This window comes from Myotis myotis, unplaced genomic scaffold (genome assembly GCF_014108235.1).
Source record: "Myotis myotis isolate mMyoMyo1 unplaced genomic scaffold, mMyoMyo1.p scaffold_m19_p_17, whole genome shotgun sequence".
Classification (NCBI taxonomy): domain Eukaryota; kingdom Metazoa; phylum Chordata; class Mammalia; order Chiroptera; family Vespertilionidae; genus Myotis; species Myotis myotis.
Genome location: NW_023416321.1, coordinates 34,734,909 through 34,760,968, shown reverse-complemented (window position 1 = coordinate 34,760,968; position 26,060 = coordinate 34,734,909). Strand labels below are relative to the sequence as shown.

General features: G+C 55.4%; 3 protein-coding genes across 22 annotated transcripts in view; all 3 read left to right on the top strand.

The window, feature by feature from the left end:
• Nucleotides 1-442: 442 nt before the first annotated feature.
• LOC118671906 (Rab interacting lysosomal protein) lies at nt 443-5,371 on the top strand. 10 transcript variants are annotated; one of them, XR_004972920.1, is made up of 8 exons: nt 443-1,089; nt 1,166-1,272; nt 1,359-1,715; nt 2,342-2,487; nt 2,860-2,982; nt 4,549-4,632; nt 4,856-5,071; nt 5,216-5,371. XR_004972920.1 is itself a non-coding variant. In XM_036340993.1 (8 exons), the coding sequence occupies exons 1-8, from the start codon at nt 696-698 to the stop codon at nt 5,013-5,015; spliced, it is 1,293 nt and encodes a 430-aa protein (XP_036196886.1). In that variant the 5' UTR covers nt 444-695; the 3' UTR covers nt 5,016-5,371. The 10 variants fall into 10 exon arrangements, 9 of the variants coding, with proteins under 9 accessions (XP_036196888.1, XP_036196886.1, XP_036196883.1 ...); XM_036340993.1 differs by having other exon boundaries at nt 444-923; nt 1,002-1,089; nt 4,856-5,371; XM_036340992.1 differs by having other exon boundaries at nt 445-923; nt 996-1,089; nt 4,856-5,371.
• On the top strand, nt 5,228-16,609 carry SCARF1 (scavenger receptor class F member 1). 4 transcript variants are annotated; one of them, XM_036340978.1, is made up of 12 exons: nt 5,228-5,339; nt 5,571-5,900; nt 6,220-6,281; nt 6,487-6,588; nt 7,478-8,003; nt 9,759-9,977; nt 10,386-10,514; nt 11,491-11,594; nt 12,068-12,188; nt 13,441-13,565; nt 13,647-13,793; nt 14,468-16,609. In XM_036340978.1, the coding sequence occupies exons 2-12, from the start codon at nt 5,674-5,676 to the stop codon at nt 15,322-15,324; spliced, it is 2,619 nt and encodes an 872-aa protein (XP_036196871.1). In that variant the 5' UTR covers nt 5,228-5,339; nt 5,571-5,673; the 3' UTR covers nt 15,325-16,609. The 4 variants fall into 4 exon arrangements, with proteins under 4 accessions (XP_036196871.1, XP_036196873.1, XP_036196870.1 ...); XM_036340980.1 differs by having other exon boundaries at nt 13,441-13,793; nt 14,618-16,609; XM_036340977.1 differs by having other exon boundaries at nt 13,441-13,793.
• Nucleotides 16,610-18,806: 2,197 nt separating this feature from the next.
• The window catches only part of SLC43A2 (solute carrier family 43 member 2), a 43,404-nt gene continuing 36,150 nt past the window's right edge, over nt 18,807-26,060 (top strand). For 4 of the 8 annotated variants that reach the window (XM_036340984.1, XM_036340986.1, XM_036340985.1 and 1 more), the window contains exons 1-2: nt 18,809-18,937; nt 19,785-19,982. In XM_036340984.1, coding sequence (XP_036196877.1) covers nt 19,823-19,982 — 160 coding nt within the window. In that variant the 5' untranslated portion in view covers nt 18,809-18,937; nt 19,785-19,822. Of the gene's footprint in view, nt 18,938-19,181; nt 19,328-19,397; nt 19,651-19,784; nt 19,983-26,060 lie in introns of those variants that run through there. The other 4 variants (XM_036340987.1, XM_036340988.1, XM_036340983.1 and 1 more) reach the window with 3 other exon arrangements.

Genomic DNA, 26,060 nt, shown 5'->3' with positions numbered 1-26,060 from the left:
CGTAGGATTGGCAGGTGAAGGGAAAGGAGGACCCCTCAGGGGTTGTGGGGCCAAATATCCAGTAGACGCTGGGAACTGACATATGGGGGTTGGGCTTTCACACTCCTACCACCTTGACCACATTTGCCAATTTTGCTCCAAAATACTTGCAAATCATCCCTTGGAGCAGTTGCCGTTTCCTGAGCCAGGAAGCTTGTGACTTGTTCTCTGCAGCTGTGTGCCAGCCTGGCCCCTTAAGCTTTCTGTCACTCCTGGTCAGGGCACAGGCACATGCCTGGACAGTTGGCTCTGGCTGAGGCCAGTGACAGCCCAGCGACTCCTCACCTCTTGCCCTATGTGGTTGGCAGCCCAGTGGGGCCCCGTGACTCCAGGCACAGGGGTGGAGCCCGGCTTGGGCACTGGGGAGGGCATAACAAAGTGACCACTTACAGCCCTGAGCCTCAGCTCTTGGACGCCTGGCTGGAGGCTGGCTGTCCTGCTTCCTGTGACCTTGGGGACTTGAACCGGACCGGGCCCCGGGGGCCCAGGGCACGGTCTCCTTCCCCCACGCTGTTTCTTTAATCGCTCCTCCCCAGTCGCTTCTACCCCACCCTCTCCTGCGCTAAACTGTTTCCTGGGCGGGAGCTGTTTGGCTTTTTCCTGCCCCAGTTAGGGGTGGGGGCGGTGGCTGTCGCAGCCCTTGGCCTTCGGGGGACATGGAGCCCAGGAGGGCGGCGCCTGGGGAGCATAGCTGGAGGCCTCGAGTGGCCGCGGGGGCTGAGACGGCCGCAGAGCTCGTGTACCATCTAGCGGGGGCCCTGGGCACCGAGCTGCAGGAGCTGGCGCGCCGCTTCGGGCCTGAGGCGGCCGCGGGACTCGTGCCGCTCGTGGTGCGGGCGCTGGAGCTCCTGGAAAAGGCTGCGGTGGGGCCCGCCCCCGACTCGGTGAGTCACCGCCCCTCCCTCTGCCACCCGCGGGGTCGCCGGGGGCCTAACCCTGAGAGCCCGGACTCCCAGCTGCAGGTGTCGGCGCAGCAGGCCGAGCTGGAGCTGCGGCGGCTGCGGGACGAGAACGAGCACCTCCGCAGAGAGCTGCGCTGCGGGCCGCAGGGTGAGTGCGGGCCAGGGCGGGGGCGGGCCGCCCCGAGACCACCCCCCGGGCCGCCGCTAAGCACCCCCTTCCTCAGAGGAGCGCGCTCTGCTGCGGCAGCTCAAGGAAGTGACCGACCGACAGCGGGACGAGCTCCGGGCGCACAACCGGGACCTGCAGCAGCGCAGCCAGGAGACCGAGGCGGTGAGGGCGGGAGAGGCTGCGCCGCGGGGCGGGGCGGGCTCCCTCGGCGCCCTGCCCACCGGCCCCACCGCGTGCTCCGCCCCCAGTTGCAGGAGCAGCTGCAGCGCCTCCTGCTGGTGAATGCAGAGTTGCGGCACAAGCTGGCGGCGGTGCAAACCCAGCTGCGAGCCGCACGGGACCGCGAGAGCGAGCGGGAGCTGCGGCGTGCAGGGGTCGTGGAGTTGGCTCAGGATCAGGCACGGAACCTGGCCGGGGGTCCTGGCTGCGCACAGAGGCAGGAGCCCGAGCTGGCGACCGCAGAACCAGGCGGCCCGGGGACCCCTGAGGACCCCGTGAGTGCCCGCTGGGTCAGGGACCCTTCCCAGTCCTCACAAGGGCGGGCACTTGGGAAGTGTGCTGTGCTGCGTGGCAGGTCCGACGGGACGTTGGAAGGTGGCACACAAGTATGTCCCCCAAGCCGGCCTCTGTCCCTCTCTCATCTAGAGCACTGGTCTGTCGTTGTGGTGCCCCTTGCCTCCCCAGTCTTCCTGCCAGGCATTCCCTCTAGAACAGTGGTTCTCAACCTTGGCTGCACATTAGAATCACCTGGGAGCCGAAACCGGTTTGGCTCAGTGGATGGAGTGTCGGCCTGTGGACTGATGGGTCCCGCGTTCGATTCCGGTCAGGGGCATGTGCCTTGGTTGCGGGCACATCCCAGGTGGGAGATGTGTGGGAAGAAGCTGATCGATGTTTCTAGTTCTCTATCTCTCTCCCTTCCCCTCTGTAAAAAATCAATAAAATATATATTAAAAAAAAAAAAAAGAATCACCTGGGAATCTTTTTAAAATCCTGATTTCTGAGCCTCATCCTCTGGAAGTTCTGCCTCCTTGTTGTGGGGTGGGGCCACAACATTAGTAACAAACAGAATTTCCAGAGGATGAGGCCCAGAAATCAGGGTTTTAGAAAGATTCCCAGGTGATTCTAATGTGCAGCCAAGGTTGAGAACCACTGCTCTAGAATTACCGTGATGACCCAAGGGCAGAGAGGCGCCAGCCAAGGCTCCCCTCTGACCAATCCTTCCCTTGCGCAGGCAGATGCCCCGCAGGAGGAACAGTGTCCCTCCAACGTAGGGCAGTGCGGCTTCAGTCGACAGGAGCTTCAGCAGATCCTCCAGGAGCGGAATGAGCTCAAAGCCAACGTGTTCCTGCTGAAGGAGGAGTTGGCCTACTTCCAGCGGTGAGGGCTCTGGGCAGGAGCTGGGCAGCGGAGGGCTTCCGGTCACACCTGTTCCTGGGGCTGGGGTCACCTGCCTCATTCTTTGGCTCATTGGTATATAAACAGTGACATATGCCAGGCACTGTGCTGGGCACTGGGAGGACATGAATCACACAGCCCCTGCCTTCCTGGAACTCCAACCAGATGCGGGAAAGGGAGTGCAGAGGGGCACAGCAGCCACAGCAGCAGTCAGAGAAGTATTCCTAGGAGATGTGACACCTAAGCTAAACTTTGAGGGGTATTAGGCAAAGTGTTTCAAAACAGGGTACTTTGGTGTGAGACTTACTTTTGGTATCCCCATCACTTTTCCCTGCCCTTTCTCCTCCTCTGTAGGGAGCTGCTCACAGACCACAGGGTACCTGGGCTTCTCCTGGAAGCCATGAAGGTGGCTGTCAGGAAGCAGCGGAAGAAGATCAAGGCGAAGATGTTAGGGACCCCAGAGGAAGCAGAGAGCAGGTAAGTCCCTGCCTTCATTCTCACTGAGCTAGCCCTCCCTCCCTTGTTCTGTTGAGCCTGATGGCCCAGCCTGGTCATGCTCTAACCCAGTCTAGTCACCTCCGAAGTCTGCTGACCTATTCTGGTCACCCTATTGAGCTTGCTGACCCAGCCTGATCATCTTTTGAGTCTTTTTGTCTCAGACTGAACCTATCATCCCAGCCTCATCACCCCTTGAACCTAACACTCTTTTTTTTTTTTTTAATATATTTTTATTGATTTCAGAGAGGAAGGGAGAAGGAGAGAGAGATAGAAACATCAATGATGAGAAAGAATCATCGATCGGCTGCCTCCTGCATGTCCCTCACTCAGGAATGAGCCCACAACCCAGGCATGTTCCCTGACCGTGACCTCCTGGTTCATAGGTCGACACTCAACTACTGAGCCACATCCGGCCAGGCTAGTCTAGTTACTCTTGAACCTGCTAACCTGGCCTGGTCACCCCCTGAGCCTGCTGTCCAGCCTGCCCTGCTGAGCCTGCCATTCTGGCCTGATTACTCCTTGAGCCTACTAACGGGCCTGCCCTGCTGAGCCTGCCATTCTGCCTTGGTCACCCCTTGGGCCTGCTGATCTGATCTAGTCTGGTCTTGGTGACCCCTGAGCCTGCCTAGCCACCTCCTAAGTCTGCTGACCTATTCTGGTCACCCTGTTTAGCTTGCTGACCCAGCCTTCCCTGCAGAGTCTGCTACTCTGGCCTGAGCCTACTATCTGGCCTGCCCTGCTGAACATGCCATTCTGCTTTGGTCACCCCTTGGGCTTGCTGATCTGGCCTGGTCACCCCTTGAGCCTACTATCTGGCCTGCCCTGCTGAACATCCCATTCTACTTTGGTCACCCCTTGGGCTTGCTGATCTGACCTGGTCACCCCTTGAGCCTGCATTCCTGAGCCTGCCACCCTTCTCTCTGGATCACTTTGCTTCCACTTGCCATGCTTGCTGCGCATCCTGCTGAAGAATCCTGCTAATGCTGTTTCTTCACATTCATTCTTCGGGTCCCTGTCCTGGATGTATCTGCTGGTTCTCAGAGGAGTGAGACGGTAGCTGTAGAGACCTTCATAGAAAGCCAAAAGGCCTGGGTTCAAAGAGCTTCTGGGCTGGTGGACACATGGAGATGCAGGACTCATGGCGGGCCTGCAGAGGGCATGGCAGCCCTGTGCCCTTTCCCCATACCTTGCCCCTGAGAGCTCAGGGTGCACTTAGAGCTCAGGACAGCAGGGTGGAAGGATGCTTCTTCCATCTGGCTATTACTGAGTTATAACCTTTTATAATAAATCAGTAATCTAGTAAGTAAAAAATAAAGACTATAGCTGCAGGCTTGTCAGAGGTCTGCTGTCCATCAGCCTATAAAATAGAAGTCTCAACATGTCCATCTCCCCAGTGTTTCCTTCCCAGCTTTGGGGGCCCTGTTGTCACCCTGTTTTCCCCTGCTTGCTCCTGAGGGCCACACAGAAGGCTGACCATAGCTGCACTCCCATCGTCCCTCCTGGCCTTGATAAATGACCCTCACCTCTTTCCTCTCTCTGCCTCAGTGACGATGAGGATGGCTCATGGCTCCTGCTCTCCAGCGATAAGGAAGACCACCCCCCACCCCCTGACTCCAGAATACAGAGTTTGTATGTTGTGGGGAGAGGAAGAGGCCCCACCTTGGTTCTTTTCAGCATCCCCTTTGCTACTCCCCTGATGCCCACCCTGCTGTCCTGAGCTCTAAGCGCGCCCCTCCCTTCCTGCTTCTCTGACCCTGTCCCTTTCACCTCCTGCTGCCCTTTCTTCTTACTATATCCCCTGTTCTCACCATCCCCATCCTCAGCCCATATCCTTGATCTCTCTGGCATCCAGGCTCAAAGTACCTCTGGGTTCTCCCCCCAGCTTTGGCCGGTGTTATCGAGGTGGCGCAGAGGCCCTTGAAGCCAAGACCAGTAGCACAGCTCCCAGCGAGCGAGGCGGAGAAGAGGAGGCCCCACAGCGACCCCACGTGGAGCCTGTGGGCAGCCCCTGACCGGCCCTGCTTTGCTCTCGATGAACATCTTTGTCTCGGGGTCTCAGGTGCCCCAGGTGCCTGACCTTGGAGTCTGACTGTGGGTGGATGTGACCTCAAATGAGGACAGGGCTCCCTCCTGCCCTGCCCTCCCAGGCTCTTTCTCAGTCTTGGCCTGAGCCAGGGCACGACTGGGAGTCCAGCCTTCCTTCCTTCCCTAGATCCGAGCAAAGCCTCCCGGGATCAGATAAAAGTGCTTCCTCTCTGCGTCTCAGTTTCCCCATCCGTGAAATGGAGAGCTGACTACCTACCTCCCAGAGATTTGCACAGATGGCCTAAGCTAATGTAATAAAGGAACTGCCCGTGATATCCACAAACTGTTCCACGTCTGTCTGTCTGTGGTCGGCCCCCCCTTCCCGCCCTGCTTTGCCAGGGGTGAAGGCAGGCTGAGGTTGTCTCACAGGGTTTCCCCGGTTGTCACTGGGTGGGGAGGCTTCTCCCAGCTGGGAAGTATGACCTAATGGAAAACTCTGGCTCCCCCCTCACCCCACTCCCTGCCTGTTCCCAATATCCCAGGACTTCCAGTTTCATCTTCCTGCCCCCTCCAGACTGAAACCAGCCCCTTCAGGCCCCACTCGGCACTAGTGATTGGGCCTGCCCACCCTCAGGGAGGTGCCTCATGGCAGCCCTCCCACCACCGCCCCCTGGGCCTGGTTTCCTCAGGAAAAGCCTTGGGAGGAAACAGGGAGGGGGTTGGAGCTGTGGGGGCCAGGCTCACTCAAACCCTCTCACTGCACTGGCCGCCATGGGCCTGCGGCTGCTGCTCCCCCTGCTACTGCTCTGGACTCAGAAGACCCAGGGGTCTGAGCTGGACCCTAATGGGCGGCATGTCTGCATGGACAACAGGTGGCTCTTGTGGGAGGCTGATGGGGGCGGTGGCTGAACTGGTGCTGAGGCTTGGGGCGGGTAGTGAGGGAAGAGATCATGGGGCAGAAGGGAGGGAGGCTTGGGGACAGCCTGGAGGGTAGTGGATCGTCAGGACAGATGGTGGGAAGGCCAGAGAAGGGGAGGGAAGGGGTTGGGGTCAGTGGGCTGCGACTCCGCCAGGCCTGCCTGATGGGGCTGAGGCAGCTCCCACATCTCAGCCAGAGGCAGTGACCCACCTTTGAAACCAGGCTACCACCCTTCCTAACCCCCCTCCGGCTGACCCCTCTCTGCCCCGCAGCCCCTCTGCTGAGCTCCAGTGCTGCCCAGGCTGGAGGCAGAAGGATCGAGAATGCACCATTGGTGAGTAGCCAGGACCAACCCCCACACAAAGAGAAGGGAGGACACAGCTCAGTGACCTTCCTACCCTTCTGGGGGCTGATTTCCCCTCCTGAGCCCTGGAGCTGGCGTCCGTCCTAGGACACACACACCCAACCCTGAGGGAGCAGCTCTGGAGGGTCAGGGAACTGGGAGCCCCAGTCCTTCTGACCTCGTGGGTGTTTTTCAGCCATCTGTGAGGGACCCGATGCCTGCCGGGAAGACGAAGTATGCGTAAAGCCAGGCCTCTGTCGATGCAAACCTGGCTTCTTCGGGGCCCAGTGCAACTCCCGTGAGTCCTAAGTCACGCCTGGGGGATGACCTTGCTGGGCAGAACTAGGAGAGCGGGGAGGCAAAGCAGGTAGGACCGACATCTTGGAGCAGCAGGGCCAGAACCTCTCCAGTCTTCACTGAGGAAATTGAGGCCCAGGGACAGGAAGTGACGCTCCTGGGAGATGCCCTGAGTCATCTGGGTTTTGCCCAGATCCACAGAGCCCTACCTACTCACAGCTGCAGTTCTGGGCCCTTCACCTTTCAACTCAGAAAGGGTACTGGTGGTTCCCGTTCATTGCGAGATGGATGCATTCTCAGTCTCCCCCACGTACTGTATACCTGAACATGCATGGAGGGCCCTGGCCAGGTTGTCTGTCCTCTCTGGCAGAAAAGAAGGGCATGGATGGGAACAGGACAGCCAGGGGCAGCCATCAGGATTCAGGAATCGGTGGAGAGGAGACACGGGAGGAAATGGGCTTCTCCTGCGACCCTGATGGCAGCACCCAGGCCTGGGAGGCTCAGCTGTCAGCCCAGGGGAGGACCCAATGAGAGGGAGGAGGGGGCATGGATGAAGCCTCCGCCCCCCCCCCCCCCCCCACACACACACACTTCTGTGTGCTCCGGGAAAAGCCCCTTTCCCTCCCAGGATCTCTAAGTGTGTTCTGGAATGTGACATGGGAGGCTGGGTCACTGCTAAGGAGTTTTGTAGTTCGGAGTCCGGGGCAGGAAGTGAGCTTTGCCCCAGGAGGATAAGATGCCACAAGTTCCAAGGGTCTGTTCCTGGCTCTTGGAGGATGGGCCCAGCTCCCTCCTTTGTTTTGGGAGGGGGTCCAGAGCCTGCGTTTGTCCGAGGCCTGAGGCCGCTGACCCCTTCCATCTCTCCCCGCCCTTCCCTTTCCTGCCCCAAGGCTGCCCGGGCCAGTACTGGGGCCCCGACTGCCGGGAGAGCTGTGCCTGCCACCCCCATGGCCAGTGCGAGCCCGACACCGGTGTGTGCCGCTGCCAAGCCAACCGCTGGGGTAGCCGCTGCGAGTTCGAGTGCACTTGCAGCCCTCACGGGCGCTGCGACCCGAAGACCGGCGCGTGCCACTGCGAGGCGGGCTGGTGGTCGACCAAGTGCCACCACCGGTGCCAGTGCAACCCAGTGGCGGCCCGCTGTGACCAGGCCACCGGCGACTGCCTGTGCGAGGTGGGCTGGTGGGGCCGCCGCTGCAGCTTCCGCTGCAATTGCCACGGCTCGCCGTGCGCGAAGGAGTCGGGCCGCTGCGCCTGCCGGCCGGGCTGGTGGGGCCCCGAGTGCCGGCAGCGGTGCGAGTGCGCGCGCGGCCGCTGCAGCGCGGACTCCGGCCAGTGCGCATGCCCGCCCGGCTCCCGCGGCCTGCGCTGCGAGCTGCCCTGCCCCGCGGGCCGCTACGGGGCGCAGTGCGGCCACAGGTGAGCGCGGCGGGTGGGGGCGGCGAGGGGCACCTGCGCGCAGGGCGAGAGGTCGGGGAAGGGGAGGGGAGAAAGGCGGAGGGAGCGTGCAGGACCGGCGGTGAGGGTCAGGGAGGAAGTTGCGGTGCTTCCCATAAAAACCTAGGAGGGGCCTGGGGCGTGGCCAGTGTTTGAGCTTCCACCCATGAACCAGGAGGTCACGGTTCACAGGCCCGGGTTGCTGCTCCTCCCCCAGTGTGGGGCCTGCAGGAGGCAGCCGGTGGATGATTCTCAGAGAGAGAGAGAGAGAGAGAGAGAGAGAGAGAGAGAGAGGAGAGAAACATTAATCAATGATGAGAGGATCATCGATCGGCTGCCTCCTGCACGCCCCCTACCGGGGATGGAGCCGCAACCTGGGCATGTGCCCTTGACAGAATGGAGCCCGGACCCTTCAGTCCGCAGGCTGATACTCTACAAGGATGGGATGAAAGGGGGATAAAAGATCCTCAGTGCCCCAAAGTCCAGCCTCCCACACCCCTTTCGTCCGGTTACTGTTAATAACAATATAGTATAACAGGCCATACTTAGGAACAGATAAAGAATGAATCACGTGACAAAATGATTCCATGGTCCCTTTGAGACTCAGTGACTTTTAAACTTCGACCAACTCCACCCACAATAACACGTTTTACATCCCACCTATCGCACACACCCATGTATATTAGTATATATCTATGCATATATAACTGAAGTAAAAGCTTAACCAGACAACACATTTATCTTTACTACGTATATCACATATAATATACAGTATGTGAATATATAATATGTATATACTGTAATGTTTTTTATTCTCTCTCTTTTTTTTTTTTTTTGCTGCTGGTTGGGATCTGCTAAATTGGTTTTATGAACTTCCCTCTCCCCCCACCAATGAGTCTAATCAAAGTATATGATCCCAGATAATAAAGTATCTGAGGGAGAAACTTCAAGTAACTATTACGGATCAATGAGAAATTGAGATAATATAAACCTGCCCTAACTGGTTGCTCAGTGGATAGAACATTGGCCCTGGGACTGAAGGGTCATGGGTTCGATTCTGGTCAAGGGCACCATACCTCGGTTGCAGCTTCAGTTGCAGTGTGTTGGGAGGTAACCAATTATTTAAAAAAATATTTTTATTGATTTCAGAGAGGAAGGAAGAGGGAGACAGAGATAGAAACATCAATGATGAGAGAGAATCATTGATCAGCTGCCTCCTGCAGGCCCCACACTGGGGATTGAGCCCACAACTTGGGCATGTGCCCTGATCAGGAATCAAACCCTGACCTCCTGGTTCATGGGTTGATGTTCAACCACTGAGCTGCACTGGGCCAGGCTAAAATGCTTTAATTTTTATTCGTTTTCATGTTATGGGATAGGAGATAAACTACTGAGGTCCATCCCTGCCAGACCTCAGGGATGCTGTGGTTGGAAGGGTGGGGAGACGCTGGGAGGCAAAGGTTGGGGTAATAACTTGGCTGCTCTGACTGGTGACCCTGGAACCCAGGGAAGGATGAGTCCTGGAAATCAGGGGTTAGATGGAGAGGGCTGGAATCCTACTAGAGTTTATAGAGATCATTTATCCAATCTCTTTGTAGAACAACCTGGGGAAGCTGAGGTCAAACCTGCCTGAATGCGTTAGCTGGGACCTGGATGCTCTCCAGGGCCCCTGGAGACCTGGGTGGGCACTCCTTCCATTTGCCCCAGGAGCTTCCCATGAACTTCTCTTCCCACCAGCTGTGGCCACTGCAAGCAGAATGAGCCGTGCTCTGCAGACACAGGCAGCTGTAAGTCCTGTGAGCCGGGCTGGAACGGGACCCAGTGCCTCCAGCCCTGCCCACCTGGTACCTTCGGTGAGAGCTGTGGACAGCAGTGCCCCCAGTGCAGGCGTGGGGAGGCCTGCCAGCCAGACACTGGGCACTGTCTGAGCTGTGACCCTGGCTGGCTGGGGCCCAGGTAAGAGGTCAGCCTGCTCAGGATGGGGTATACCTTCCTTCAGAATCCTCACCCCAGCTGCTCCCTCTGGGGTAGGCGTCCCCTCCCCAAACACACATTCACACAGCCCCCTGGGGCTTGCCACCTGGCAAAGCCTGACGGGAGGGAGATGGATGCTGATGGGGCCTGGGCAGGGTTCTCTTCCAACTCCCTGCCACTCAGGCTTCCTGCCCTCTTCTTCCTCCAGGGATCTCTAGTCGGTCACCTATTGGGTTTGGCCCGGCTTCAAGGCCCTGTTTGTACCTGAGCTTCACTGCTGAGGACCCACAGTTGGGTCCCCGAGTCCAGAAGCATGGGGGACGATGGGTAGAGCCCCCTTTGGGGGCCGGGCCTGCCCTGTCCCCCAGTTCAAGTCTTGCCTCACCTCAGGTGTGAAGATCCCTGCCCAAGTGGCACCTTTGGGGAGGGCTGTGGCTCCACCTGCCCCACCTGTGTTCAGGGGGCTTGTGATGCTGTGACTGGGGAGTGTGTCTGCAACGCTGGCTACTGGGGACCCAGGTGAGGACTGGGGCCCTGGCAGAGAGGCGGGGGCCTAGGCCAGGCCTCCGTGCAAGCTGTTTCCTTAACTTCCCTTCTGGGCTTCTCCACCTTCCATATACCCACCCAGCACCCTCAAAACTCCTGTTGTGGGGTCTGCATCTTCCAAAGGAGGCTCAGAGTAATGCTTATGGAAAAGGCCTGACTCCCTACCTAGATGGGGAAGCTATTCAGGGGTATGGCTCCAAACCCCACTGTTGTTTCCCTAAGGTCTTCAGGTAGTAAAACCTAATCCACGTCCATGTCTCCAGTGTCAGATTTACCACCTCTGGGACAGGATCTAGAATAACATGGAAGAGACCTCATTTTATAGAGGAGAGAACCAAGGCCCAGAGAGTCAGGGGCGGGGCTGGACCTGGCTGAGGATGTCTGATGCCATTGGCATCTTGCTTAGTTCATATTAGTGCTGGGTGGGTAAGGGATGAGGCTCATGAGAAGTGGACTCTGCCCGAGGGTTACGCCCTGGGGCTGGGGGCAAAGGACAGCTTGGGGGTAGTTTCCATGGAAGATGGGCTGAGGAGCTGAGGGATTCTCTCAGATGCTGTCAGGGGTACTGAGAATGTGGCTCTGAGGCAGGAGAAGTCTGCCCAGGCATCATCTAGGGAAGTCTGATGGCAGGGGTGGGGAACAGTGCTCAGAAATCTACCTTCTCCTATCCCAGTGGTTCTCAAGCTTCTGGCCCTTTCAATACAGTTCCTCATGTTGTGACCCCAACCATAAAATTATTTTCGTTGCTACTTCATAACTGTCATGTTGCTACTGTTATGAATCGTAATGTAAATATCTGATATGCAGGGTGGTCTTAGGCGACCCCTGTGAAAGGGTCGTTCGACCGCCAAAGGGGTCGCGACCCACAGGTTGAGAACCGCTGCCCTATCCCCTGCCCACCTCCACCCTTCTCACCCAGCCTCAGCTTGTCTGTCCTTGTCACCCACAGCTGCAACGTCTCATGCCCATCTGGCTTCCATGGAAACAACTGCTCTGCTCCCTGTGAATGCCCGGAGGGACCCTGCCACCCTGCCTCTGGGGCCTGCCAGCTGGGTAAGGTGGAAAGGAGGGTGCAGGGTACAGTCACCCGGGAAAGATTGGCCCTTTACATGGGCTCCATTTGCCAGGGAGTCTGAGCCCATAACAGAGACATTCCTTATGCCTGAAATCTGTATGGATGCTCTGAGGTCCCCTTAAGATGTGACAGAGTCCCTGTTCCCTGAGACACCAGGCTAGCACCCAGGAAATGAGCAGGTAGGGCTGGACGCTGGGATGTGCATCAGGCATGAAAACTAGGGGCAAGGCTTGTGGAACAGACCATGGGCCAGCAGAAGGGGACAGGCCAGCAGGTGGCCTCCAGGCTGAGCAGAGTCTACGTCTCTCAGAAGAGACACCACAGGTGGAAGACTGTGGGGAGGAGGCAACTCAGCTAGAGGTGAGACATGTATGGGAGATGAGAAGGCCCTGAATATTTGACCACTGCTCACCTCCCCCCCCCCCCCCCGCCTCCCCATCCCCGCCCTCAGGGTCTCACAGTCAGGACGCCACCCTCATCGCTGGCATCCTTGTGCCTCTGCTGCTGCTCCTCGTGGGCATTGCCTGCTGTGCCTGCTGCTGTTGGGCTGCCCGGTTGGACCCCAAGGACAGGTGAACACTGGCTCTCCTTGTAGGGGTGGGGAAGGGCTGACCTTGTCACATACTTAGGTCAGAAGTGACGGGGTCGTTGGTAGTGGCCTGGAGACATCCGGTCAGCCGCTTGCCTTCCTCAGAAGCCTTCGGTGAGAGTCACATGCGCAGGGGCACCCGGCTGGGGAAACTCGAACCCACAGCAGGAGGCTGAGGGTGTACTTACAGGGGCCAGAGGAGGAGGGTGACAGGGAGAAGCAGCAGAGCAGCTTAGGGCTGGGAGCAGAAGAGACCAGGCCTCACACCCCCAGAAAGGAGAGTGACATAAAAGTCTGGGCAGTGGTTTGGCAGAGAATGGGCTTTCCCAGAAGAGAAGAAGGGTTTGGTGTTGCGACCCGCTGGAGACCACTGCTCCTATCGAGCTTTGTTCCTTTACAAAATCTCTTCCCGTTTCTCTGCTCCTTGGAGACTCACCGCATCATGGAGGTTTGGAGCAGGGAACGTGGGGGCAGGAGGAGTGGCACAGCACAGAGGACACCGATAAGGTGACGCGGTTGGCCACTGGCACACACAAAGCCTGGGCCTTGTTCTCTGGACTCTGTCCGGTGCTCTCTTACAGTTCGCACACTGATCCTCAAGTACGTCACCCTACGTGTGCTGGGGGCCCTCACAGATGAGCAGGCCCAGTAGCCTGTCCCCTGGGGCATAGAGCCCGGGGTGGGGAAGAAGCCCCTCACATGAGGACCCGGGCATGTGCAAAGGCTGTCAGAGGAATGGCAGGAGTGAAGCAGTCACTTCCAGCATGGGGACGGGGCCAACAGCAGGCTTCCTGGAGGTGGTGTCATTTTCAGAAAGCCGGGTGAGCTGGGACTCAGCTAGGATGGTGATAGCACGTAGCTGCCTTTTGGCGAACCGCACCTGGTGCCTGGTGCTGTAGGGGGTCCTGAAAAAAGCTCTGACAGATTGTAGTTGTCCCCATTTTACAGATGAGGTAACTGAGGCCCAGAGAGTGGTAAAGTTTGAGCAGAGTTGCTGCCCCAGGTCTATTTGACTTTAGAGCCATGCTGCCCTCTGTGGCAGGCCCAAATCTCGGGCTCAATAGTTTGGACTTTACTCTGTGGCCACAGGGAGCCACTGAAGCAGACACAGCCACTCTGTCCCGCTTCCGCACTCACACTAACCCCAGGACCAGGATGGGCCTGGCCCTTTTCTCCTGCTACCACCCTGCCCCAAGGAGGGGTCTCACACACTGACCACCCTCTGACGCCCTCAGGCCAGCGAGCGATGGAGCTGCTGTGTCCAGGAAGAAGCTCCAGGTCTTGTGGGAGACATTGACCAGCCTGAGCTTCGCACTACCCTGCAGGTCCCTCAGCAGCCACAAGCTTCCCTGGGTGACAGGTAGGTGGGCGCTGAGGGTCAGGGCTGGAATGGGACACGGCTTCCCGTCAGGCTCGGCGCCTGACCTGGAGCCCCCTGCAGTCTCCCACCACGACCCGGAGATCCCCTTCAACCACAGCTTCATTGAGCAGCCCTCTGCGGGCTGGGCCTCGGACGACTCCTTCTCTTCTGATTACGACTGTGGAGAAGAGGATGAGGACCCTGCCTACTGCGTGCCACCCCAAGAAGGTAGGGGACCCCCCCCCCAATCGCCCACTGGGGCTACTTCAGATACTGCTTGGGTGTCTGGGAATCCTTCTGATCCCTTTGTCCTAGAGATATAACCATTCCCTATGTTGTACTACTTCTATAAAGTGTACAGTCTTCTACTGTGGTTCATAAAATGGAGACAAGCTAGATTCCCGTCCTTACCAAGCTTTAGTCTGCTGGGCCATAACCAGACCCTTATAGGATAGAGTGATATGTGCTTGGTTGGGGGACATGCAAGAGGGGCTATAATCCAGCCAAGTCAGGGGAGATGGGGGTCAGGGAAGATGTCTCAGTGTTAGTGACATTGGAGTGGAGTCCAGCAGAGTCACGAGTTAGCCACGTGAAAGTTAGGGGGAGGTGGGAATGGTGTTTCAGGAAGAGGGAGCAGTGTACAGGCCCAGAACGGGGAGGGACGAGGCTGTGTGGCATTGAAGAGTTTTAGCTTGGATAGAGTGTGACATTGAGTCAAAGAAGGGTGGGAGGTGAGAAGAGAATGGAGAAGTAGTAGTGTCTATTGACACTGCTGTTCCCGCCTCTTTGCATCCTCACTCTCTACCCTGTTGCGGCCTCCCAGAAGATGCTGCCCTGGGCAGGCAGGATGGGTTGGGGTGGCCAGCCCAGCTTTAGCCAAACTCTTCTGTCTCCTCCGCCAGGGGTGGTCCCTGTGGCCCAAGCAGAGTCACCAGAGGCCAGCCTGGGTGATGGTCCCTTCCCTCCCCCTGAGGATGCCTCTACCCCATTCGCTATCCCACGCACGTCCAGCCTAGCACGGGCCAAGCGACCCTCGGTTTCCTTTGCTGAAGGCACCAAGTTTGCACCGCAGAATCGCCAAAGCTCCGGGGAGCTCTCCAACCCGCTCCGCAAGTCCAAGCGGCTCTCCCGGGGTGGCCAGCCAGGTCCTGAAAGCCAGGAGGCTGAGGAGTCCACGGGCCCTGAAAAAACGGAAAGGGACAAGGCCCCTCCTGGGGCACCCAGCCCCAAGGATTCAGCCACGGGCCACCGCCGGCTCCCACTTGGTGGCCGGACAGTGGCTGAGCGCGTGGAAGCCATCGAAAGCAGTGTCCAGGAGAGCTCAGGCTCTGTAACCACAATATACACCTTGGCAGGGACACCCCGGGAATCTGAGGGCCCGGTCCGGTCTGTCCTCCGCCGTTTCGGTAGCTTCCAGAAAGGCCAGGCAGAGCCCAAGGTCAAGAGTGCCATCCCCAAGCCTCCACGTCGGGCATTGAGTCGGAACAAGGGCAGACCCGGGCTGGCCTCTGGCTCTGCCAGTCAGAGCCCTGGCCCAGCCCCCAATGAGGGGCCCCCTGGGGCCTCGCAGCCTGCAGGAACTGGGCCAGAGGAGGTGGCCAGTGGGCTGAGGGATGGCATCAAGAGCTCAGCGAGGGTCCAGGAGCTGGGCCCCAGTGGCCCCCCAGAACAGGATCCCCAGAAGCTGGCTGACGAGGAAGGGCAGGAGGAGCCCCAGTATGAGAATGTTGCCCCCATCTCTGGGCCACCAGAGCCCTGAGGACTGTGAATTTGGGGAGTGGGAAGGCTATGGGTGGGGGGTAGGCATCGAACTGCCTCTGCATCAGATTGTCTTTTGTGCTGGAAAAAGGTCCCAGGGCCAGGAAAGACCTCCCCGAACCTCTGCCCTTGGTGGGGAAACATCTGAGGTACAGGCCAGTTGGCTCTGGGCCCTGGCGGTGTTCCAGGGAAGGTCTGGAAGGCCTGGGCAGAGACCCCACGGGATGGGGTCAGGAAGGGGAGCGAGACGGCTGCAGGAACTTTTTTCTGTTGTCCTGGACTTTGCTTACCCCAAAAGGCTATTCTTTCCTTCATTTGCAAAATATTTTTCTAAAATGGAAAACAACCTAAATGTTTGATGATAAAAGATTGGTTAAATAAATATTTTTTTTGATAGGTTCCTAAACAACCACGAAAAATTATGTTGTGTAAGAGAGCGAGAGAGAGAAACATCGACGGGTTGCCTCCCACATGGGACCCCGACCATGGGCTCGTACCCGCAACCTGGGTGTGTGCCCTGACCAGGAATTGAACCCGCCACCTTTGGTGTAAGGACGATGCTCCAACTGAGCCACACTGGCCAGGGCTTATGTTCTTTTTAAACTTTTGCATAATGTGCATATTTTGTACCGTGAATGTTTTTACTTTTCTCACTCGATTAAACCTTTTTTTTTTTTTTTAAAGTACTGTTCTTTGTTAAAAATAAATAGAACTAACATTATGGACATATATGAAGTAAAAATGAGATTTCCCCTCTCTTCAGGGGAGTCTGGGGGACCAGGGAGGGGCCAGATTTACTTCTCACTGGATGTCGTTTGCTCTTGTTCTGAATTCTTTCCTCACATTGTTGTATTACCTAGTCGGGAAATAAAGAGCGGTTTCCCCTCCGTCCCTGTGCTCAGAGAATCTCATGGAAGTTTAGATGCTTCCTTTCAGATGTCTTTCTGCGCACATGAGAACAGAAGAGCCTACAGTTCTGCAATTTGCTTTTTTACTTCATGTGTCCTGGGTATCTTTTGGTGCCAGTAAATATAAAGCTACCTCTTTTTATTAAAAAATGGCCACATGGGATTTCATCATGTGGAAATAACACGGATTATGTAAACCATCCCCTACATTTAGGGATTTGGGTTGTTTTTGTTTAAGACTATAAATGATGCAGTGTCCAACTTTGTCCATTTTTAAAATATATTTGTGCAAGTTTTTCTGTAGAAGAGATTCCTGCAAGTGGAATTGCTGTGTTATGGAGTCAGAACATTAAACATTTATGTATTTACTCCAAAAAAGTTGTATGGCTTTATACTCTCACAAATTATGGTGGTATCTATTTTCTCACACCCAATCTGGTAAGTTCAAGATGGTATTTCATTATTTTAGGGCAACAAGAAAAAAGTAATAGGTCAAAGCTTTTTTTTTCTTTCTTTCACAGAGTCACTTTTATTGAGAACCATAGTTTTAGGAAAGGTTAAAGCTTTGATCAGATAAAAATATTTTTAAAAAAATATATATTTTATTGATTTTTTACAGAGAGGAAGGGAGAGAGATAGCGAGTTAGAAACATCGATCAGCTGCCTCCTGCACATTTCCTACTGGGGATGTGCCCACAACCAAGGTACATGCCCTTGCCCGGAATTGAACCTGGAACCTTTCAGTCCGCAGGCCGACACTCTATCCACTGAGCCAAACCGGTTTCGGGGATAAAAATATTTTTATTTTAGCTTTTTAACCATAAAAATGGTATAATTAAAATCTGATTTTCTATGATTATTCTAAGATTGAGCTTCTTTTCAAATCATTATTTGTATTTATCCTATAGATTATCTGGTTATTTTCTTTCCCCAATTTCATTTGAGGTATTCACCTTTTTCTCAGTGATTTATATATTTCAAAGATATATAACAAAATCAGTGAACAAAGATAATGGAAAGTATTGTGGAGAGTAGTCAGGGAAGGCTTCCTGGAGGAGCTGTCCAAAAAGGGACTCTGAGGCCCAGAGGTAAGAGAACAGCATGTGATTGGAGCATCTAGGACCAGGCAGGTCAACCAGCCTCCATGGGGAGAAAGAGACTGGTGGGAGGAAGGATGTGTGGGTCAGGTTGGAGAACTTGAACTTTATCCTGGAAGACAAATGGTAGAGTTTCTGACTGATTTTTAGCAGAGATCAGATTGACCAAGGTCAGATTTAAAAAATTTATATATATATATATATATATATACTGATTCAGAGAGTGAGGGAGGGAGAGGGAGGGAGGGAGAGAAACATCCTATATAATAAAAGCCCAATATACAAATTGTCCCCTCTGGGGGTCGTTCAATCAGGAGTTTGACCAGGAAACTGGGCGTTCGACCACTGGCTATGATGGTCTGAACCAGGGTGCCAGCGGCGGCATTCCAGCGGCGGCATCCCAGCGGCAGAGGGCGCTCTCGGACCGGGCGACATGGCACAGAGGCTCCCGGGGCTCCCTCAGCCCTGGGATAAGCCAGCTCCAGGAGCCTGCAGGGGAGGCCAAGCTGATCATCGGGAAGACCAAGGGTCCTCTAAGGCCAGGCTGGTGTCTCTGATGGAGAGACGAAGACAGGCAGCAGAAATTCCAGAGCCTGGGCTCCATCCCCTGCCCTGGCAGTTCTGGCAGGTCCAGCTCGCCTACCAGAATGGGAGCTGGAGCCCTCCCGACTCCACGCCTTCTCCCCGAGGCCTGATTTGTCCCTGCAGCTTGGCGCTGCCCAGCCCGCCACCCTGAGAGGGTCCCTGAGGAAGGCATCCGGGAAAGGGGCGGAGGTGGAGCAGACAGAGGGTATGGGATAGTCACCTTGGGCAGGGTTGGGGGGGGCAAGGGGAGTGGGTCAGAGTCTGGATGGGGCAACAGGGGAGACACCGTGCTAGGGAACAGACGAGCCCCAAACTCCCACCTGGGGGTCCCCGAGGGACTGGGCAGATGGCACCCAGGAGCGGGGTCGGTGGATCAGGAGAACAGGAAGAGGCACAGCGCGCCTGGGGCCCGCAGATCCGGAATGGGCCAACGTTGTCTGGCCGGGGGGAGACTGGGGCAGGAGGAAGCAGGATGGGTTGAGCTGGGAGGAGGCAGTGCGGGCGGCGGGAGTGCAGCGACCCACGGGGAGCCAGAGCATCGAGGCCTGGTGCCAGCGCAGAGTTCGGGAAGTTGGGGGGCCCTAAGGCGGGGCGGAGAGCGGAGCGCAGAAACCGAGCGGGAGTTGGAGTGATGCTGGGGGCATCTGGGGGCCCGGGCAGGCCGAGCCCGAGACTCCAACCGGGGCAAGGCTTCGGGGTGGGGCTCCGGAGAGGCGCTGGGGCAGTGTCTCCAGGGGTGTCCAGCCCGGCTGTGACTCCAGGTTAAGGTGGCGGAGCAGACGCTCGGCCCACCGCTACCCCAAAGCACCCCCAGTTCTCCTGTTCGCCTCGGAGTCCGGCCGGAACCGGCTTCTGCTTGCGGCAGGGCGGGCGGGTGCCTACTGATTGGCCAACGCCTGTTTCCAGCCCACTCAGCCAATCAGCGCGCAGCCGTGTTTTCGTCTCGGGGTCCTAATAAAAGGGCTGTAATAAAAGAGGACAGAAAAGGCGCCGGCCGGGCCCGACATACGTCAGTAGGAACCGGGTGAGCTGGATCCTGGGCATCTGGGCCTCGGGGGCGGGTGCTGGGGGCCGAAGGCTTGCGAGCAGGGCGGAGGCGGGGGAGTAGGGAGAAGATGTGTGAAAACATGAGAGGGAAGAGACTGGATGGATGGGGAGCCGACAGGAGAGAGGACGAATTTAGGAGGTGCAAGGAAGTGGAGGGGCGGAGGTCCGCTCCCATCGAAACGGGACAAGTGCCGCTCAGGACGGGGGTCGCGCAGGTGGCCCGCGCCGCCGGTTTGAACCGGCTTCGCTTCTCCCATGCGGGGTTCGCGTGGCCGCAGCGCCTAGCGACCTAGGCTGCGGCCAATGGCGCGGCAGTTCCTGTGCCGTCCGGCCAATCAGCGAGCCGTGGGCGGACCGTAGGAGCTAGGTGCGCTGATCTTGTGGTTGAAAGAACCAGCTCTGGGGAAGGGTCTCCATTGCGGGCGGGCGGGCGCCTGTCAGGGTGCTAGGGAGTGGCCGCCCCCAGGTACGCCCGGGCCCAGGTGTCTGGATCTCAGGCTGCCGCCCCTGCAGACACCCTAGCTATGTCAGTCATGCTGGGAGCCAGGACGAATGCACGTCCCTGAGCTTGCGTTAGTCCCTTCCTGCTAGCGTGCCTCAGTTTACCTCTGAGTGAGCCGAGGGAGAAGTCTGCCTGCCTGGCCGGAGCAGCTCCCTCATCTCCGAGGGCAGCCGTGCAAGTCAGCCGCGGTGGGTGGCCCAGGTCCCGGGCGAGACCCGGGCTCCCTTTGCCGCGCGCACCTGCAGCCCGGGCCGCCGCAGCGGCCGGGCTCTGCCTCCCCGACTGGTCAGGGCCGGGCGCTGACGCTGAGGTCTGTGCGCAGGTGGCTGCAGAGCCGGAGCCGGGCCACCTCGCCGCGTCATGGCGCCCACCCTGGCCACTGCCCATCGGCGCCGCTGGTGGATGGCCTGCACCGCGGTGTTGGAAAACCTCCTCTTCTCGGCAGTCCTCCTGGGCTGGGGCTCGCTGCTCATCATGCTCAAGTCGGAGGGCTTTTACTCCTACCTGTGCACGGAGCCAGGTGAGACGGGCGCCTCGGGCTCGGGCTCGGGCTCGGTCGGGGAGGTTCCCGGAGCGGGCGCTTTTGGAGAGGGAGGGCGAGATGGCGGCACAGACCTGGCCCGCGATACCACCTTGCTGCGCAGCGCCCCCCAGTCAGCAGAAGGCCTATTTGCTCCTCATGCGGCTCTCCCGGGTCCATAGCACGGTCCCCGTTTTATGGATGAAAAAACTGAGACTCCCGACAGATCTTCTGACTTGCCCGAGGCCACACAGCTAGGAGCCGTCATAGAATCAGAACCCCTGAGTCCAGGGTATTCCTTCCCCCCCTGGGAACACTGCTGGGCACCTCCGCCCAGGGCCTGGCACATCGCGTGCCTGGCATGAAGCATGTTGCTCCCTGACTGTAGAAAAAGGAACTCCTGACTCAGTGCCTGGGGTGTAACTAGAGAGAGAGGAAGTGGCTTGGCCTCCATCCGGTGGAAGATTCATCTAGAATTTAGATGTTTTTTAGTCAGATGATTCTGGAGCCTTTTAAGGGCTTGTCAGATACCATTTCTTGTCTGTTTTTGCTGCTTTATGATTTTCCAACGGACTTTTCCTCCCGCAAGCTGTGAGAACGTCTCAGTGTTCTTCTGTGTCCATGGGGGTCGGGGGGAGGAGAAGAGGGGGAACTTATAAAAATGGCACCAGGTCTGTCCTTTCCCTTTGCCACATCGTTGGTGTTGCCAGATGCAGGCTGAGGATGCTGGTCTACAAGAAACCAAACCCCCATTCCCACCTTCATACTTCCCAGCCCTGCTTGAAGGTTCTAATGGTTGGTGTCAGTAGGTTCAGCCCAACTGTGGAACTCAGGTGACTCCCAATTGCTACCCTCCTACCCGCTTCCTAGACAATCTTGATAGGAAGCATTTTCCTCTGCCCTCTTGCTGTCTCCAGCAGTTCACCCTGATTGAATCAGTAATGCCTCTCCCCAGGGCCTTTGTCAGCCCGCCCCCACCCGAGTCCCTTTAGACCAGTGGTTCTCAACCTTCTGGCCCTTTAATACAGTTCCTCATGTTGTGGTGACCCCCAGCCATAAAATTATTTTCGTTGCTACTTCATAACTGTAATTTTGCTACTGTTATGAATCGCAATGTAAATATCTGGTATGCAGGATGTATTTTCATGGTTACAAATTGAACATAATTAAAGCATAGTGATTAATCACAAAAACAATATGTAATTATATAGGTGTTTTCCGATGGTCTTAGGCGACCCCTGTGAGAGGGTCGTTCGACCCCCAAAGGGTTGCGACCCACAGGTTGAGAACCGCTGCTTTAGACAGAGATAGCCCAAGCTTGACCCCCTGATCACACCACCAGCATGCTTTGTCTTTCTAGAGTTCTTACTTTGAGGGAAGAAAAAGTTTTGAACCAGCTCGTGTAACTCCATGTAGAGTCCTCCCTGCTTTTCTTCTCTGATCTTCCCAGGATGTTCCTGAGTGTTCCGGTCTCTGGGGAGCGAAGCTGGAGGGGTTTAGGGCAGGAGAAAGGGAGTGCGTGTGTTGGGTGGGGAGGCAGGGAATGCACAGGCTACTGGCAGGGCAGAGAGTGTATCATTTAGAACCTTTAGCCTTTAGCCACTCAGAAATATTTCCTGATAGCCGGAGGGTTCTTGGCAGAACTTTCCCCATGTCAGCAAGAAATCTTGGGAGATGGGAAAGTCACTCAGACCTTGTTCCTTACACAAGCTTTCTATTCTGTCCAAGAAATGTTAGATTAATGACTCTGGAAGGAACAGGTTGGAGTATTTGGCTCCTCCTCTGCCTCCCTTTCTCCTCCCTTTTAGATCATGACCCTTCCTGCTTGCCTCCCTGGGCTCTCTCAGGCTACACAGAAAGTTTAAAACATAGGAAAAGAAATCATCATCCACAGAGGAAGCTTTTATCATCTTGTTCGTGCCGGAGGACTGCTATATTCAATTTTTTTTTTTTTTTACCCACTTGGTAATAGAAGGTCAGATTCTAGGGTTCTTCCGAGTTTGTCCACTGATTTAATTCACTTTATGGTATTGGCAGCATCGGGGCTGGTCACTTCATTCCTGCCTCAACCTTGGCTACTTCCTTCAAGTGGGAGGAGTCCCAGAGCTTGTGCCAACCTAGTGCTGAGTTAGTAGTTAAGCCTTTGAGGCTTGACTGGCCCCCCTCGTAACCCAAAGTGAAGATGAAGGTGAAGGGTCAGGATGTGGGTTGAACATCAACCTCTTATCCCATGCCTTTGCTCCTGCTTCTGATTTTGGTTTCTCTGACTCTCTGGCAAACCTCTGACTCAGCATCCTCCGCGGGCAGGCCTGCTGATTCTACACAGCTTATCTCTCTGGCCTCTCTGTTCCTGGCTTCTGGGAGTCCAAGCAGCCTGTGCCTTTCAGGCAGGAATCCCGGTGCCGCCTGATTGGGAGTGCCTGGAGGATTCAGGGACAAGGTTTCTGCTGAGGTCTAATATTCTCAAACTGGGTGGATGGCTGCCTTGCAGAGGAGCAGTTAAGCACTTATTGAATTAGACTTGTGAAAAGGGCACCAGCCTGCAGCTGATTGAGATGCAAATCTGTCAGCTTTTTGTTGCTTTTAGGACTGATGCTTTGGTTTGTCCTCTAAAGAAACTTTGCCTGAACCTGTTGAAAGGTTCTCAGAGTTCTTTCTTGGGACTCCAGCCAGAATCTGGCCGCAGACACAGCACTGGTCCCAGCTTGGTGAGGTGGGAGGAGGAAAGAAAGAGCCCCTTTCTCTGCAGCTGCTGAGCTCTTTTTGCCCCGCGGCTGGACAGTCGGGATTAATGACTGGGCCCGGGGCTAGGCATTTAGGCTTTGCTCCCCAGACCCGTCCCCCTGGTCTGGGCAGGAGACCGACTGGTTCCCAGCCCAGGAGTCATGGGGCTTTTCCAGGACTGCGTCCTTTTGGCCTCTGGGCGGCCACTGTACCCACCCACATCTGGCCTCTTCATTTCCTCTGTCACTGGGTGGCCCACTTCTGCAGGGGCAGCTCGGGCGGTGCTACCTGAGGACGTTTATCTCTTCTTCCATCTAACCTGGACTTTACATAAACATTATTTTAAAACTGTTTTTATTGGAAAAGAAAAAAAAAGTAACAAAAATGTTTTTATTGGTTTTTAGAGAGAGAGGAAGGGAGAGGGATAGAGAGATAGAAACATTGATGAGAGAGGAAAACATCATCGATCGGCTTCGTCCTGCACGCACCCCTCCTGGGGATTGAACCCTCAACCCGGGCATGTGCCCTGCCCAGGAATCGAACTGGCAACCTCTTGGTTCCTGGGTCGATGCTCAACTACTGAGCCACACCACCCAGGCAAGTAACATTGTTGAGGTGCTGCCCTGGAGTGCAGAGCAGTCCTGGCCCTCAGGGTGCCTGCAATCTGCCAGCATCAAACAAGTCACCGCACACAGACCTATATAGTTTCCAGGGGTGGTCCGCACTCCGGCGGACAGCAGGGGGCTGGGACTGAGAGTGACAGTGGAGGTCTGATTCAGCTTGGATAGAAGGGCCTCTGGTGTTTAGGCAGAAGTGTGGAGGGTGAGGAGGGTCGAGTCAGGAGAGAAGGGGGCAAGTAGCCCTGAGGCAGACTGCATGCTGGAGAAGAGGCGACAAAGGACTGAGCGGGGTCAGGGAAGCTGCTGGGGAGGCTGGATTTTACTCTCACGGCAAGAGGAAGTGAGGGAGGCAGAGGAGGGTGATCCGTTTCACCTCTTAGACTCCTGAAGTGTTGAGGACTTGCCACCTGCTGGGTGGGGTGGGGCTGTGAAGGTGAGAGACATGGCCTCTGCCTGAGGCAGTCACAGCCCAGCCCAGCCATGGACACCAAGGCAGAGCCCAGGTCTGTGCTCTTGGTCTCTACAGTCCCTACCTGTGGTGTCGGGGGAGAGCCATACCCTTCACTGAAACAAAACAGGAAGCTGGCCCTTGTGGTTCTGAGAGGGCAGAGGAGCTGCCATCACCCAGGGAAACTGGACCAGGCCTGGTCCCCACCAGGATGGGCCGAGGCTGCAGATGTGGACAGGAGACATTCTCTGTGGCTTCCAGGCCCTCCCTTTTTTTATTCAAATTGAATTTATTGGGGTAACATTGGTTAATAAAATCATATCGGTTTCAGGTGTACAATTCTATAAAACATCATCTGTATATTGTGTTGTGTTCACCAACCCAAGTCAAATCTCCTTTCATCACCATTTATCCCCCCTCAACCCTCCTCTACCTCCCCCCACCCCCCTCTCCCTCTGGTAATCACCAGGCTGTTGTCTGTGTCTATGAGGGGTTTTTTCTTCTTAATCCCTTCATCTTTTTCACCAGCCTCCAACCCCTTCCTCCCTGACAGCTGTCAGCCTGTTCTCTATCTATTTTGTTTATTAGTTTATTTTGTTCATTAGATTCCACAAATAAGTGAAATCATACGGTACTTGTCTCTGACTGGCTTATTTCTCTCAGCATAATATTCTCCAGGTCCATCCATGCTGTTGCAAAGGGTAAGATTTCCTTCTTCTTCTTTTTCTTTATTGATTAAGGTATTACATATGTGTCTTTATCCCACCGTCCCCCCCGCCCCCAATTTCCTTCTTTTTTTATGGCTGAGTAATTCCATGTGTAAATGCACCACAGCTGTTTTATCCACTCATCTACTGATGGGCCCTTGAGCTGCTTGCAAATCTTTGCTGTTGTAAATACAGTGCAGCCCTGGTCAGTTTGGCTCAGTGGATAGAGCATTGGCCTGCAGACTGAAGGGTCCTGGGTTCGATTCCAGTCAAGGGCACATGCCCGGTTGTGGGTTCGATCCCCAGTGTGGGGTGTGCAGGAGGCAGCCAATCAGTGATTCTTATTGATGTTTCTCTCTCTCTCTCTCTCTCTCTCTCTCTCTCTCTCTCTTCTTCTTCTTCTCTGAAACCAATAAAAATATATTTCAAAAAATAACACTGCAATGAACTTAAGGGTGCTTATATTCTTTCGAATTATTGTTTTGAGTGTTTTCAGGTATATTCTCAGAAGTGGAGTCACTGAGTCATAAGGCAATTCCATTTTTTTGTTGTTGTTGTTGTTAATCCTCATCCAAGGATATTTTTCCATAGATTTTTAGAGAGAGTGGAAGGGAGGAGGAGATATACACAGAGAGAGAAATATCCAGTGGTTGCCTCCCGTATGCGCCCTGACCGGGGCCGGGGATTAAGCCTGCAACCAATGTACATGCCCTTGACCAGAATCGAACCCATGACCCTTCAGTCTGCAGGCCGATGCTCTATTCAGCTAGAGCAGGCAGTTCCATTTTTTTATTTTTTTAGGTAACCCCATATTGCTTTCCACAGTGGCTGCACCAGTCTGTATTCCCACCAACAGTGCATGAAGGTTCCCTTTTTCCACATCCTTGTCAACAGTTGTTTGTTGATTTATTGACGATAGACATTCTGATAGGTGTGAGGTGATATCTTAATGTGGTTTTAATTTGCATCTCTCCGATAATTAGTGACATTGAGCATCTTTTCATATCTCTTGGCCATCTATATGTCCTCTTTGGAGAAGTGTCTGTTCAGGTCCTTTGCCTGTTTTTTAATTGGGTTGTTTGTGTGTTTTGGTGTTGAGTTGTATAAGTTCTTTTTAAAAAAATTAATTTTAGAGAGAGAGGAAGGGAGGGGGAGAGAGAGAGAGAGAGTAACATCAATGTGAGAGAGAAACAGCAATCGGCTGCCTCCCACACACACCCAGACCAGGGGGTGAGCCTGTAATCTGGACATGCGCCCTGACTGGCGATCACACCTGTGACCTTTTGGTGCATGGGATGACGCTCTACCAACCGAGTCACACCAGCCAGGGCAAGCTGTATAAGTTCTTTATAAATTTTGGATATTAACTCCTTATCAGATGTATCATTGGCGAATATGTTCTCCTATGCAGTGGGTTGTCTTTCCATTTTGTTGATAGTTTTCTTTGCAGTGCAAAAACTTTTTAGTTTGCTATAGTACCATTTGTTTATTTTTGTCTGTTTCTCTTGCCCTAGGAGAGATATCAGAAAAAATATTGCTACTAGAAATGTCTGAGATTTTACTGTCTATGGTTTCTTTT